This window comes from Schistocerca piceifrons, chromosome 3, assembly GCF_021461385.2.
Source record: "Schistocerca piceifrons isolate TAMUIC-IGC-003096 chromosome 3, iqSchPice1.1, whole genome shotgun sequence".
In the NCBI taxonomy this organism is placed as follows: domain Eukaryota; kingdom Metazoa; phylum Arthropoda; class Insecta; order Orthoptera; family Acrididae; genus Schistocerca; species Schistocerca piceifrons.
In genome coordinates this window covers 81,593,304-81,609,227 of record NC_060140.1, presented here as the reverse complement: position 1 = coordinate 81,609,227, position 15,924 = coordinate 81,593,304, and the positions used below count along the sequence as shown (strand labels likewise).

The 15,924-nt window shown below is 38.7% G+C and overlaps 1 protein-coding gene across 2 annotated transcripts in view; it reads left to right on the top strand.

The window, feature by feature from the left end:
* Nucleotides 1-15,924, top strand: part of LOC124788185 (G protein-coupled receptor kinase 2) — a 163,911-nt gene that overhangs the window by 120,775 nt on the left and 27,212 nt on the right. The window contains exons 11-12 of one of the 2 annotated variants that reach the window (XR_007016066.1): nucleotides 9,808-9,951; nucleotides 14,856-15,015. Coding sequence is in view for 1 of the 2 variants with exons in the window: in XM_047255345.1 (XP_047111301.1) it covers nucleotides 9,808-9,951; nucleotides 14,878-15,015 (282 nt within the window). In the remaining variant the exon portion in view is untranslated. The remainder of the gene's footprint in view (nucleotides 1-9,807; nucleotides 9,952-14,855; nucleotides 15,016-15,924) is intronic. The other variant, XM_047255345.1, reaches the window with a different exon arrangement.

Here is a 15,924-nt window from a genome sequence, read left to right as displayed (position 1 = left end):
GATAAAAACTTTCTCTAGGCTTTTGCATGCTTTCGTCAGCTATATTTGTCCGTGTTTCTCCTAAATATTTTCTAATGTAATGTGATATATTTTATAAAATTTGGTTATTGCATATTTGACAACACATTTATTAACTATGTGTAAAATATAATAAGATAAATATCAAGGTCTGAGGATGCTTGTGTTAACATTCATTGGTAAAAAAGTAAAAGTAGTGAACTCTGATAGACTGTAAATGAAATACAAAACAATGTTAAAAAGTGCGGGTCTGGAATATTTTCATGGCACTGAGAATCTGTGTACAATAGGAAAACTGTACAACAAACATACCAATACTTGTAAATTATTGAAAATTACTTTTTAAAAATAAACGCTACACTATTTTTGGCGATTCTTCAGAATGTACTGTATTATGTACATGTGCATATTTCATTGCTTCATGTTTCAGAAGTGGTTAATGACCAGAGTACAAGAGATGGAAAGTGAATTACTAGACCGATGTACACATAATAAGGCATGATGGCCTCCACACTCCCTATTTCTCTGTTCCATGTGAAATATTCCATGCATTTTTTTTCCTTCCAGTAACTGGAAACATTGACAAGCTCCATGTGGGAATACTGTTTTCTCTCACATTCAAAATATTAATATATATGAAATACTACTGCACTCGCTTGTGCAAATAATATATTTTGTGTTTACTTTAAGTCACCAAAATTAACAGTACAGTATCAAAATAATTACCATACATATTTCTCTAATATTTAAATCAATGCTAACTATTCCATATACATCCCGAAGCACATAAAGCAGATGGATGTGGCAGAAAAAGCTACTGCCTGGGCTCCATGTGAAACCCAATATCTTGCTTGTGCGCAAAGCCCCTCACCGTGTTTTATAATGTGCTTCACTCTACACATAACAGAGAATGGATACAAATGTGAAGTACCACTTAGAGCTGCATTCATTAATGCAAATCCTATATCCTCTAAGCCAGGGCTTCACAACGAACGTGCTCGCAGAGCAAGCTGTGAGCAGCAAGGCGCGAGCACAGAGCAGCGCGAGCACGCTACCCCCACTACCGGACCAGAGTGGAGAGGGGGGAGAGTCACGTGGGGCACACAACAGCTGCCGCCAGTCAATGTAAATCCGCCGCCACCTGCAGGGATATCACTCACGAATTATTACTGTGACAAATGAAACAAATAAAGGAGAATGTACACGTGCCACATAATTTTATTAGCTTAGTGTATGCCTCTACATTCGTATTAATTTGTAAACTGTTACACAATAAAAGGTGTCACTGAAGTGTGGGATTCTCGGTTATCTTTTACTTTTTACCCTTTACAATTGCATCTACGTTCGGAGTAATTGTTCTTTTGCATTGTAGGTGCAGCGCGCAGTTTAAATTTCGATCAGACAATGCGTTTCTCAGGCTCGTCTTGTTACATTTCATTGCAGAGAGCAGTTGTTCACAAACATATGTGGAACCGAACATTGATATAATTGTAGCTGCCAGTTTGTGCAAACGAGGAAACCTGTCCTGAGAGAAGTGTCTGTAGAATTCCAAAATGTTTTTCTTGTTCTGAAATTTGTCTCTGTATTCTCTGTCACACTGCAGGTCAATAATTTCTAGTTGCAGCTGAGGACGAATCTCTTGAATATTTGCCGAATATGGAGAGGAGAACAGTTCAAAATCACTGTCTAGTGCTGTCAGATCTTGAAAGCGTTGATCAAATTCTTCCTTAAGGGCAACTAAACTATGTGAATAACGTTCACAGTCTTTGTGAACACCTTGCATGGATAATAATTTAGGAAAATGAGCTAGATTTCCTGTTTCCAGCTGACTCACCCAAAGTGTCAATTTCATTTTAAAAGCTCGTATTCGATCTATGAAATGAGTAATTAGCAGATCTTTACCTTGTAGTGAAATGTTCAAAGCATTCAGATGGCTAGTTAAATCTGCTAAGAATGCGAGATCACATTTCCCTGAAGGCTCTTTCAATTCAGGAACACACATGTTATTTATTTCCATGAACATATTTATCTTATCTAATAGGCAAAAAAATCGATTTAATAATTCGCCACGACTAAGCCAGTGGACCTCGCTAAAATCGATTTAATAATTCGCCACGACTAAGCCACTGGACCTCGCTGTATTAAGGCAGGCTACCATACTGGCTTTCTACATCCTCAAGAAAGCTTTTAAATTGCCTGTGTTTGTAGCCCATGCTTCCTTATATAATTGGTTGTACGAACAACAACACTCATCACATTTTTTAGAGCGATACTCTTTGCACATAATTTTTCCTGGTGGATCACACAGTGAACGCCCCTTATTTCCTTCAGCACAGTCAGTTTTTGCATTTTCTCCTTCAACAGCGCAACGAAACCTGATTTTTTTCCCTGTCATCGCTGGTGCACCGTCAGTAGAGACTGAAACTAAAGAATTCCACGACAATCCTATATTTTCAACACTTTCTTCAACACTACTTAAAATATCACCTCCGGTTGTAGTGTTCTTCATGGCTACTACATCGAGGAGCTCCTCCCTCACCTGAAGATCTCTATTAACACCTCTAATAAATATGGCAAGCTGTGCTGTTCCAGTGATATAAACACTTTCGTCCAGAGGTAGAGAAAACGCCATAAAATCTTTACAGATATTTGCAAGCTGGCTCTGGACGTCATCTGCCATGTCCTGTATGCGACACATAATTGTCATGTTAGATAATGGCACATTCCGAAACTGTTCAACTTGAGATGGACATAAATGTTCCGCTGCAACTACCAAATATTCTTTTATTAAATCGCCATCAGTGAAGGGGCGCAGGGCTTTTGCTAAAAGCAAAGCAATTTTGTAACTCACTCTGAGAGCTGCCTCGGTTGATTTTTCTTTGTCGTCCAGATCTTCTTCGGATAGCTTCCTTTCAAGTTTAATAACTTCCTGTGCACGATCTGGTCCATCACATTTTCCACTTCTGTGGTCTTTCGCGTGGTACGACATATAATGTCGCTGCAAATTAAATTTCCTAAAAGAATTCAGCGTTTTGTGACATAGTAAACATTTTGCAACACCGTCTTTTTCTGTAAACCGATACAATTCATCCCAATGGGGGTTGAACTGCGAAAGCATGGTTGGGGTTACACAACGGCGACTTGACATGATTCTTAACCAGCGAAATGACTGTTATCTGAACTGATCGTAGTACTTTAAGCGTTACACAGTCAGCACGAATTCAATAGGCACGCTGCGGCCCTATTCAACCGTGCGCGCGCATTTCCCCTCCCTCCCTACTCCACGACCTTGAACCTGCTCGCGAGCACGTGCCTGAGCAGACGCGAGTACTCGCGCTCAAAACCGGCCAGTTGTTAAGCCCTGCTCTAAGCAATCATGATATGAGACATCCACCAATAAAGTTAGATAACCAGTAGAAAAAAAAGAAAGAAGAAACATACAATTGAATTGTTTACAGTATGTGTTGGTGTCTACTTAACCCACAAGATTCCAATATGAATAATGAAAAAAATAATTTTACACTAAGTAGCAACATCAAGTGATCGTAAACAGAAATGAGAATAGCCCACTTTGCCCCAAGGCGATTATATAGCCAACACCCAGGAACCAGCTGCAAAGGAGCACCACCTCATTGCCCAAAATCTTCTTGGACTGGAGCAACTGAACCATTTCCATCGCCAAGGCTTTGACAACTTACCGTTGTGCTCAGAAATGAGGAACATCGTACCCACAATCCTTCCCAACTGTCCCAAAAATGGTATTCAGCATTTCACCTAATCTGTTCAATATCGTAGTCCATTTGTAGGCCACATGTCCTCCAATCCTTGCTGCATGGGTTGTACCTGTATGGAAGGCCATCTAGCACATTGTATTCCAGCCCCATCACTAGCTTATCCTATCCTGTCTGAGGAAGGGCAACCTGTGAAAGCAACCATATCATATACCAGCATTGCTGTAACTTCTTTATAGTGGATTTCAATGGCTGCCTCACATCCTGTGTGAGTTGTTCATGCAACACCTTTCAATCCTGTTACCTCATGTCAGTCTCCACTAGCCCCTGCCTCACACCCACCTTCCACCACTACCACAGAACACACTAACTCCACTTACCCTGCACTCACGTCATCTCCTCCTCCATATTCTTCTTCCTCTGTTATATTTCCCCCTTGAAATCCATTCCTCCACATCATAGTGCACTGCACACAGCAGCTCTTGTTTATGGCCACAATGAGCTCACCAGTCCTAAGTTCCTATCCTGTGCATCTACTATCTTTCCATCCAAACTGTCTGCCACCTTTCACCAATTCCCCCTCCTCCTCTTCCTCCCCACCCCTCCCCCTCCTAACCCCCCACCCCAACTGACACAACCTCTCACCCCAGTGCTGGCACAATGCACTCAGTCAGTGCAGCATAGTCATACAGGTGTATGTACCCTCTATAGCTCTGAAGCATAATTCATGTAAAAGCTAGCAAATGTACCATACTATTTTATATTTCTGTCAGTGACTCAGCACCTGCACTATTCAGTGAGTTGCTGCCTTCACTCCTTAAATTATTCATATTCCAGACTGCAGTAAGAGTGTTACATTAAAAGAAGTGTCACAACTTTGTTATGATCAGCTGATAACAGTTGAAACCAGAAGCGACTTTGAGAGCGTCAACTAGTGTTTCACTTATTGTGCTATATTTGTGTGCACTCAAGTGCCAAGCTGGAAGTTTGGTCAGCTCCACAAGTGACGGGAGAGGGAGGAAAGAGACCTCTCAGTATTAAGTGATCAGAAATAGTGCCCATTTTTCTTAGAATTAATGTTCCAAGCAAATTGAAAAATGGAAGTCCAAGAAGTACTACAATTTCCATCTCTTTAAGTCCCCTAGCAACAGTAATTTTGTCAGTTGCAGTTGATGCCTCAGAGGTTGGAGGAGTGGATTGTAAGTACTGTTTTATGTATTATACTGAAAACAAAATCTATTATATTCAGCTCCAGTCAATTGCACTTTATAGGTTCGTCCATAATGTTGACAATACTGTGATTTTTGAGCCTCATATTCAGTGTAAAACTTAACTTAGCTCCCACACCTGAGAAATCTTAAGGGTGAGGCCATTGAAGGTCATTTATTTACTCTCAAGTCAGAAATGTGCCAATGTACAGACTGATTACAAATAAGGAAACAGAAGACTAAAAGTGGGAAAATACAACACATGTAATGCACTTGTATCTTCATGTCTCATGTGTCAGGAACTTTGGAATTCCTGTGGCCCTTGGGGTGACATGAATGATACCATGGAAAGTTGGATACAGAAGCCACTGAAGCTTGTGATTTGTTGTTGTCTGCATTCACAGTACATATCACCAACAGTTAAGTCCTCTTTCTTCTTATTGTTCTTGGATCTTCCCAGTCTGAATCAAAATGTTTCCTGACTTCCCTGTCGATAAACTTTCTATGTGTCCAAGGGGCAGCTGCTCGGCTGCTGCCATCCATATACAGAAGTGTGGTGTTCTCTCCTTTCACTGTTCCAGCTTTGCCTTGCTGGGAGGCATGCTAAGCTTCATAGCTTTTGTTGGTATTCAGAATTTGCAGAATAGGGATGTCTGTTCAGTAGGTGAGTTCTATTCTACCCCAGTTTAAGTCTATCCTAACCAGCGGACACTGCACATTGTACAGGTGGTGATGTTATTCCAGATTGATGAAGTCTGTGTTTTGGAGTGTATTTGAGATAACATGTAATGAACCTATTCATAGGCATTCAGTGAGAGCACCTATTTGGCTCCCACAAGTGGGGCAAGTGTTTATCACTGCAAAAGAGGGATTTGTCAGAGGTGATTGCCTACATGTTCGTTTCACAGCTAAGTTGTTGAGCCAGGTGCCATTGTGGGACTTGTTGCCTTCTTTGACAAGTTTCCTCCACCTGCTGTGGTGTCTTTGACGAGCTCCTCCCAGTTTGGCAGTCAACATTAAATGTGTTCATACCACACTTGACACAGTCCTTAAAGTGCAATGCATGTCTTCCAGGGGGTCACTCGGCAAGTGCTATCTCACTAAGTAGTGTGTAATGGAGAAGATGCGAGTAGTTCCTACGATGTAAGTGTCCTAGCCACCGCAGGCGACATTTCTTCAGATGGTTGGTGATACATGGTAGCTGTGCAGTATTCACAATCAACTCATTTGTCTTTTGGTCCATATGTGTTATGCTTAGACTGTTTCGTAAGCACTGTAGATGAAAAGTGTTCAGCTCATGTACGAGGTCGGTTCAAAAAATTCCAGAACTTTGTCTACAAAATTTTTCTACACTTACCTTTTACTTATTGTGCATGATCTTCTTTGAAATACTCTCGTCCATAATTGCTACACTGCTGCCATCAACATTTTTCACTTTCGGAAGCAGTTTTGGTATGCCTTTTGCTGGATTTTCAAAGGGTTTTCAACTTTGAAAATAAAAAAAAGTCCTCAGTGGTCAGGCTTGGAGAGTATGGAAGATGAGGCAGCACAGGAATTTTGTTTTATAGTCATACATGAGCAGGGATGAATGCGCAGGTGCGTTATCGTGGTGCAAGATCCGTTAATTGTCTTGCCACATTTCTGGCAATTTCCTTCTCACGTTTTATCACAGGCATCACAACACAGCCCAATAATACCATCAATTAACAGTTTGTCCCTTGGCATGAATTTATAATAAACTAGTCCGTCAGAGTCAAAGCAAACTGTAAGCATGACTTTGACTTTTGACCTGACCTGACGAGCTTTTTTTGGTCTTGCAGAACCTTTCTCGAATCTTGGTCTCAACATCATAACCGTAGACCCACATCTCATCATGAGTTAAGATTCTCCTAAGGAATATTGCATTCTGATTTTCGCAATCCAAAAGTTCTTCACAGATTGCGAGACAAAGGTCTTTCTGGTCTTGGCTCACGTGTGACGAATTTGGTGGCAACAAAACGCATTCCAAGATGCTGTATCAGGATTTCGTGACATGATCCAACTGAAATGTTAACACTCTTCTGCAATCTGTCGGACAGCCAGCCTTTGTTTGACATGCACAGTTTTGTTGACGCTCCTGATATGATGTTCCTGGCATGACATCGAAGTATGACCTGAACAAGCATCAACTTTAACTTTCGTCTGGCCATTTGTAATCCATGTGAACCATTCGTAACACTGAGTACAGCTAAGCACTCTTCACCATAGGCTTCCTGCATCATTTGATGAAACTGTGTAAAGATTTTCTTGATTTTTCACACAAAATTTAATGGAGATGCATTGCTCCTCTAACTCCCATCCGAAATTTGCAAACTGTGTGACACAATGTTCTACTCAATAGAGCACTGAACAATAACCAATTGACCTACAACAATGAAATTTCCGGCAGTTACACATTAAACTCAGGTATGTGCAGGGATGCCAAGTATGTTTTGCTCCAACACACCATTGGTGTGAAATTATAAATGATCCAGAATTTGTTGAGCAGACCTCGTGTAATGTGTCCAGTTCTTAGCACCATATAAGATGGTGCTCAGCACACTTACTCGATAGATGAGATTTTTTCGTCACCATAGGAAGTTTGCTGTCCCACACTCGTGTGCAGAGCTTCCTGAAATATTCGTCACTTTGCCGTTTCTCATGTTTATTTTGTCATCCAGAGAAAGATCGTTGACAAATCGATTGGTATATGACTCTCTGTACAAGACCAGAGAGACTATTACGTAGCAGGAGGGGGGGGGGGGGGGGGGGGAACACACAGTGCCTTTGCTGTTGCATAGATTCTTGAAATCAATTTTTTTTATTTTTTATTTATTTATTTATTTTTTTCGTGTTGTTAGTCTTACAGTGCTTTTTGAATTTACTACTAGCAAGTATTTTGTATTTTGAAAGACAACAGTTGTGTAAGTGGGTCCTAACCACACAGCTCACAAGGAACCTCTCTGTTTCATTAACGGAATACGCAGACTTGTATGTTACAAGATTTTTATCTTAACTAGCTCCAATTACACTACCCTGACAGATTTCTGAGGGCAGTTGTCAGATTTCTCTCCACATTGTAAAGTTCTTGCTCTGTGCAGATCATTTGCATACAGGAAGTGGTTATTGGTGTAGGTATTGATGACAAGTGGAGCTAAAACACTACCCAGTGCTGTCTAGTCCCTACACTATGCTTGGAAGTATCTGGATCATATATTTAGCTGTTGATGTTTTCAGATTGTTGTTACTTGCCACATTTATCATCACTATTGATGGTGTATCTCAAGGTAATAGCTGTTTATCATCATTCTACCTACAGGTGCTTTCTTTCCAAAAAACAGAAAGCATTACAATACGCAGAAGTGCCAAAGAAATGTGTATAGCAAGCATATTCACATATATATGTGAACAGTCAGAGTATGGCACTGCAGTTGGTAACTCTTACATAAGACAAGTGTCTGATGCAGTTGTTAAAATTTGAGTGAGTTTGAACGTGGTGCTATAGTGGAAGCGTGAGCCATGGGACACAGCATCTCCGAGGTAGTGATGAAGTGGAGATTTTCCCGTATGACCATTTCACAAGTGTACTATGAATATCAGGAATCCAGTAAAACATCAAGTCTCTGACATCACTGTGGCCAGAAAAAGCTCCTGCAAGAACGGGACCAATGACGACTGAAGAGAATCGTTCAACGTGACAGAAGTGCAACCCTTTCGCAAATAGCTGCAGATTTCAGTGCTGGGACATCAACAAGTGTCAGCGTGTGAACTATTCAACGAAACATAATCGATATTGGAGTGCTGGGACATCAACAAGTGTCAGCGTGTGAACTATTCAACGAAACATAATCGATATTGGCTTTTGGGGCCATAGGCCCAATTGTATACCCTTGATGACTACATGACAAAAAGCTTTACATCTCGCCTGGGCCCATCAACACCGGCATTGGACTGATTATGACTGGAAACATGTTGCCTGTCAGACGAGCCTTGTTTCCAATTGTATCAAGTGGATGGATGTGTGTTGGTATGGAGATAACCTCATGAATCCATGTACTCTGCTTATCGTCAGGGGACTGTTCAAGCTGGTGGAGGCTCTGTAATGGTGTGGGTCATGCACAGACCTTAGATACGTCTCACTTATGTATGCATCGTGTCTGATCACCTACGTCTATTCATGTCCATTGTGCATTCCGAAGGACTTGGGCTTTTCCAGCAGGACAGTGTGACACCCTGCACGTCTAGAATTGCTACAGAGTGGCTCCAGGAACACTCTTCTGAGTTTAAACACTTCCACTGGCCACCAAACTCCCCAGGCATGAACATCGTTGAGCATATCTGGAATGCCGTGCAATGTGCTGTTCAGAAGATATCTCCACACTCTCACACTCGTACAGATTTATGGACAGCCCTGCAGGATTCATAGTGTCAATTCCCTCCAGCACTACTTCAGACATCAGTCAATTCCATGCCACATCGTGTTGTGGAACTTCTGCATTCTCGCGGGGGCCCTACACGATATTAGGCAAGTGTGCCAGTTTCTTTGGCTCTTCAGTATATTTTAATCTGTGTGTTTTTTAAAGTAACTTATAAATGATTATACTTGTGTGGGCTTCAATCCAGGTTTTATCTATTTATTAACAATCTATATTAGCAATTACTGCAACAGTGTTAGTAACATTTGTAAGAAAATGTTACTTTGTAACATGACAAAAGAACTTGTATTCCCTGTTATAAGTATTACCTACTGCAATAGGGTCTAACATGTCTGTTACAAAACTTAATGCACAGAGTACATATGGTACTTACATTCAGTGTATGTTGTGATGCAGCTTTTGAAGAAGTCACCAAAAGCACGTTTAGGATGTCACAATGGGAGGATGGGAGCATTGGAAGTTAAACAGCATGAGTTCTTCAGGTGTTTGAATTGGAAGCGACTTGAAGCAGGAGTATATGAGCCTCCATTTGTTCCAGATGTAAGTTATATAATAATATTAATATCTTGTAAGAAGTGTCTTTTAAGTTTTGTTTGAATTGTAGCACATGTTGATACGAAAATAGATTTTTAATGTATTGGGACCTCATATTGCATAGGTTTAATGAGTTTTTCGAGTATAACATTGACTTTCTTTTGACAGTTCCCATTTAAGTTCTATGAGCATATGTGTTACACTTTTATATGAGTTCTGCTGATCTTTTACATACATTATTAGTAGTGCATCTCTGAGTTCATTCAATGTCTGCTGTCAGGCCTATGTGACTGTGGTGCCAAGCACTGGATAAGTACTCTTGAATGTGGTTTCTTCTTTGTAAACGCACTGAAATTGTGAACCCCACCTCCCCTAACTAATCTAAGTCTTTCCAATATTACCTCATTTCTGTTGGACATTTACTGTCTCTTTCACTTCTCTTTACCATCCAGCATAATGTATGACTATATCTTGATTATCATTTGACATTGTGGTACAATGGCAATACTGTACTACTACTACTACTACTACTACTACTACTGTGTTCATCCCATTTCATATTGCTTGGTAATATTAAGCCAAAACGTTTAAACAGTGTAACAGATCCCAAAAGGTTACCACTAATATTGTAATTGTATACTGTTGGTTGTTTATTTTAGACAAAGAGCTGCCATTCAGTGCACCAAATGGAAATAGTACGCAAGAAATATTGCTCCAGAAACATTATTTATTAGCAAAGAATCTGACAGTGCTGCTGATGATCCTGTCTTGGACATCATTTTACGTGTACTGTGAATATTAGCAGTCATGTTAGGCTCACTTGGTGTCCATCCAATGTTATTTTTGCTCATGTTTAATGTTCACTGTCCAGTTAATGCATGATTATGTCTTCATTACCAGTTGATGTGGTACAGTCTCAAATGTCTTAAAAATAGAAAAAGAGAGTCTAGTTTTTCACTTGCACATAGTCTTTAGAAGATATAATATGTGGAAAAAAAGTGAGCAGTATTTCACATTAGTCATTTTTTCATAAACAGGTACTGATTCTTCCAGATATAAACTTAGAATTTTCTCCAGGATTCTACAGTAGAGGGATCCTATAGATATTGTTTAGTTAATTGCATGCATTTTCAAAGTAAACTGTTGCGGTAATTCAGTCAGAGCCAGGTACCAACTTTGCTAAGAGTTCTCCTAGTTTTTTTCAACACAGGTGTGCTTATTTCAGTATTATTAATTTTTGAATGTGGTGTTCAAACATTAGTGGTGGTTTCTTTGATCAAGACTTGTTTGATCCAACTCTCCATACTAATCTGTCCTTTCCAAGCCTCTTTATCTCTGCATAACTGCTGCAACTTACAGTCATTTCAACCTACTAATCAAGCCTCTCCATCTACAATCTTTACCCTCTACACTTCTCTCCATAACCAACTGACAATGCCATAATGCCTCAGATTGTCTCCAATTGATCGATCCTTCTTTTAGTCAGGCTCCCATGAATTTCTTTTCTCCCAGATTTATCTGTGCACACTTCATACTAAACCTTTCATTCCCAATGCCCATTAATTAATTCAGTGCACATATTTTAAGCATCACTTTACCAAAAAACCTCATTTAATCTGTAGATTTCTTTAAATACTTAGATGCTATAAGGAATCTTTACTTTCCCTGGTCTGTTTGTGATAGTACTTAAGGATGAGGCATTCTAGTAACCACAAGATTGTAGAATACAGGATGAAGATGTAGTTATAGCTATAGCAGTAGGGGTCAAAATGTCACGACTTTTTAGTAATACTTAGTCTCTTTCCTTGCATTGTAAGGAATTGCCACTCTTTTTCCTTTGAACTCCTATTTCAAAATCAATTGATTCTTCATTATTTTCTGGAAGTTGCTCCTCACCTCACTCATTCTGTGGAGGATCACTTTCAGATTTTCCACCTGCTATTTCTAAGGATGAGAACTTGATGAATGAATGTGGTACTTCATTTGAAATAACCTCAATATCTGGCACAAACTCTGTCCAATTGGTACATTTGTACCTGTCATAAGTTCTGAAGAGTTGACTCAATTCTCTCATCATTCTTTTAGAGAGGTGAGGTTGTGGATGATATCTTGGAATCAATACCATTTATACGTCTTCTCATTCTTAAAATTCTTCGAACTCACTGCCCCCCCCCCCCCCCCCCCCAAATGTTGAACCACTATCTAACAAAAGACAAATAGGTCTCCCCAATTTTTTTAAAAATAATGGCATTGTAGGTGATTTAGGAGTAAAGGAGACCACTAACCAAATAATTCTGAAAGCTAGCACTTTTTCTTTCCCTTTTGCGAATGCCTGTCGATACTCAACACTTCTGGTATTTGGTGAGTGGTCTCCTTTACTCCTAAATTACTAATGTGCTACCCGGACTTTCCTACTATATTTACAGGGGATTGTAGGTGATGTATTAGTTCTTCCAACCACATATATTTGTTCCTGTTTTTCACTAGGACAACCTTTTAATTCTTTTCAGACTTAAAAAAAAAGTATAGTTTCAACATTCAACTTCTCTTGTAGGGGGAACCTTGTCTTGCTCACAACCTTGAAATACTTTATTCAAACCTTTTAATTTGAATTGATCTAGACTCAACTTTATTTTTTGTTCAACAGGTTTAACAGTTTGTTGCCATGAAATTGCCTTTTGGGCAATATTGCCACTGCCCAGTAAGGGACCTATTCCTCCTTTACTTTGAGTAGTCTCTAATGAGTGATTCTAGTTCTTCCTGCATTTGGTTTACCTTTCTAGGCATTTTTATCATCTACGTAACTTTTTCTTATAGTTATCCTATCTAAGCAAATACACTTGGTTACCTGTTTCCTCATTGACAGATATATTTTAAATCCTGATCTTTCTTCCTAATACTCTAACTTTTCTTAAGATTGGTTATGGCTACAAAAGTAATGACCATAGAAGGTTTATATATTTTTAGGAAAAGGACATGGCATTACATCTAGATTTTACGGTGATGCCAGCGATGTCTGGATTCTGCACTGCCTGTAAAGTAAGTTATCCTCCTGAGTCTTTTCCACTCATATATAGCCACTCACTTAGTGACATCTCACTACTCTAAATCCCTTCAAAATGATAGTCAAGTGCTCTTAATTGACTAAATCTGTTTCCACTTCCCTTTTCCAATGCATCCATCCTACCATTAAGTGATCCTTGATCTGTTATCTATGTAGTTGATTATTCTGTTTTGACAACTGTCCCATCTGCTTCTCTTGCATTATTTCCATTATTACATTAGCAAAGTCACTTCTTATTGTTGACAGCTGTCTGGGTTACAGTTGCTATCATTGCTGCTGCTGCTACTATCACCAATTTGCTTGAAATGCTCACTTTTTATTTAGTAGTTGCCACATTCCACTTGAAATTTTCTTTTCTTTTTTCTTTCTTCATACCTATGGCACCTTTTGCTCTTTGCATTATTTTCTTTGTTAACTAATTGTTTCTAAATGTAATCCACAGAATGGCCCTATTTTTAAATAAACTCTTGTAAATCTATATATTTATGAATTTCCTGCCTAATGAGTTTGTTTCTTGTTAGTTTTGTGTCTGTTTTTACTTGTATCTTTCTAATCAATAATCACTTGAAACCATAAATTGGTGTGCTGGCTATTCCTTCAAGATTTAGAAAATGCTCCAGGAGAAGTGGCCAAGGGCCTGTCCTCATTGGATTTTGTTTCTTCACAGGACATCCTAAACACAAAACATTTCTCAGGCAGTGCAGAATCCAGACATTGCTGGCATCACTGTAAAATCTAGATGTAATGCCATGTTCTTTTCGTAAAAATAATAAACCCTCCATGGTCATTACTTTTGTTTCCATAACCAATCTTAAGGAAAGTTAGAGTATTTGGAAGAAATATCAGGATTTAAAATATATGTGTTGATAAGGAAACAGGTAACCACGTGTATGTGCTTAGAAAACATTTCAAAACAACATTTATAATTATTCAAGTCATGGGGCCTTCACCATTCAAGTGAGTGGAGATAAGTTTTTGAAATGCAGGAATCTGTATTGGTTTCTTTACACTTTTTGAGCAGTTCTTGTAAATAAGAGCTGTGACTAAACATAAATCATGCAAAATTATACATGTATAACATTTTACATATTTTATTATTAGATGGCACCAATATAACTGGTTGATGTTGCTGGTACATGAGTACTAATGCAAATGTACATACCTTGAAGAGTAGATCGTCTCACTACTTTACACTCTTTCATAACTAAATGTGGATGACATATATTCCAAACCAAAAGTTGTTATGTAGTGCAGACACTAATTAGCACTCTGACTACTGTACTGTCAGCAACCACCAAAATAATTTTGTGTATTTTCGTACAGATGACATTGTATATTGCATATTTCCATACTGTTGTCATGACCAGTTATGTTATGATGTAATATCATATGAACTAATGAAATTTTTCTACCATAGATATTTAGCATGGTTGTGTTGTGTGCATTTAATAATAGGACTTACGGTGTATTGACACATTTGTTTCTCTGTTTATTAATGACCAAGTAGGTTTTTCGTCTTCACAAGTTATGTTATGAGCCACAATAAGGTACATAATTCTGTTGAAAACTTAATGACTGTCATCAAAGTAATGGAGGAGGCTATACAAATGGGGTCCATATTTTAAGTAGCATTTTACTAGTTTCCAGATTTAAGTATAAAGTATTTCTCATTTCTGTGTCATCTAAAATTTGATATATTGACTGAGCCCCATTTTTCAGTGTAATTAAATGAAGAGTTACACTAATAGTGACTGTTTTCATCATAAAACCATCTATGTTCCAAGAGTTTGCTAGTAATGATTGTTGTGAAATCAGAGTTGTCATTACCTGTTAACTCACGCTGCAGCCCAACGCTGTTTGTCCTGCAGCCACACGCCGTATACGCCAAGGATGTCCTGGATATTGAGCAGTTCTCAACCGTGAAAGGCGTCAATTTAGATGCCTCGGATGACACGTTTTATAGCAAGTTCAACACTGGTTCTGTGTCAATACCATGGCAGAATGAGGTAACAAATAAATTATTTTCTCTGATTCAGTCTCATAAATGTCTGTCATATGCAAATATGGAAAATTTTTAAACCCTTACTGCAAATGCTATTGAGTTGTTGACTGTTTTTAGCCTCAGTTTTTATAGTTGTTGAAAATTTGATAGAAGGGTACTGTATTACAGTGAGCATTGAAAGATGTTGTCCTTATCTGACTGTTTCAAGAGATCTTACATCACAAGATGATTTAGCTTCTAAAAATATGTACTGGGCTTTGTACTTCAATTTTGGAACAATTACAAGTGTTATGTATTCAAAAGATGGTCATAAAAGTAGCAGTAACAGCAGTAATATTACTTGCATAATACAGTAGTATTTTTATTTGAAGGAAACTTGAGTTTCACTTAGAGATACATTATTACCCATTAAAACCGTACAGGTTTTTCACATTTCATTAAAGATGAAGAGGTTCTTATGATTTGCTTTGTAGTATTGGGATTCATTTTCAGATGCTACACATAAAAAGGAATTAATTTTCCTCTTGTACAAAACTGTTAAAAATCACTATTTACCTAATAATTTTTCTCTGGGAAGGTACTGAGAAGTGATGGAATCCATTTCATATTTCTTCTGCATAGTGGGAAATGTGCAAAAAGATGGCTGGTGGATTTTTTATTTGCATTATTCTGATGCAGTCCCACAAAAAATGAAGCGATCAAAATCATAGCAAAACTCAAACCCCACAGGGCATCAGGCCAGCCAAAGAACTATCAACCAATCAGGCTATTGAGCACTATTTGTAAGTTCCTTCAGAGAATCTTTCATGATTGGATTAGTCCAGTGATCTTTCAGTAGGGCCTTCCAGGATGGAGCTGTGCTGATAAGGTCTTACCATGAACAACACTTATTGCTGCAGGATACCAAATGAAA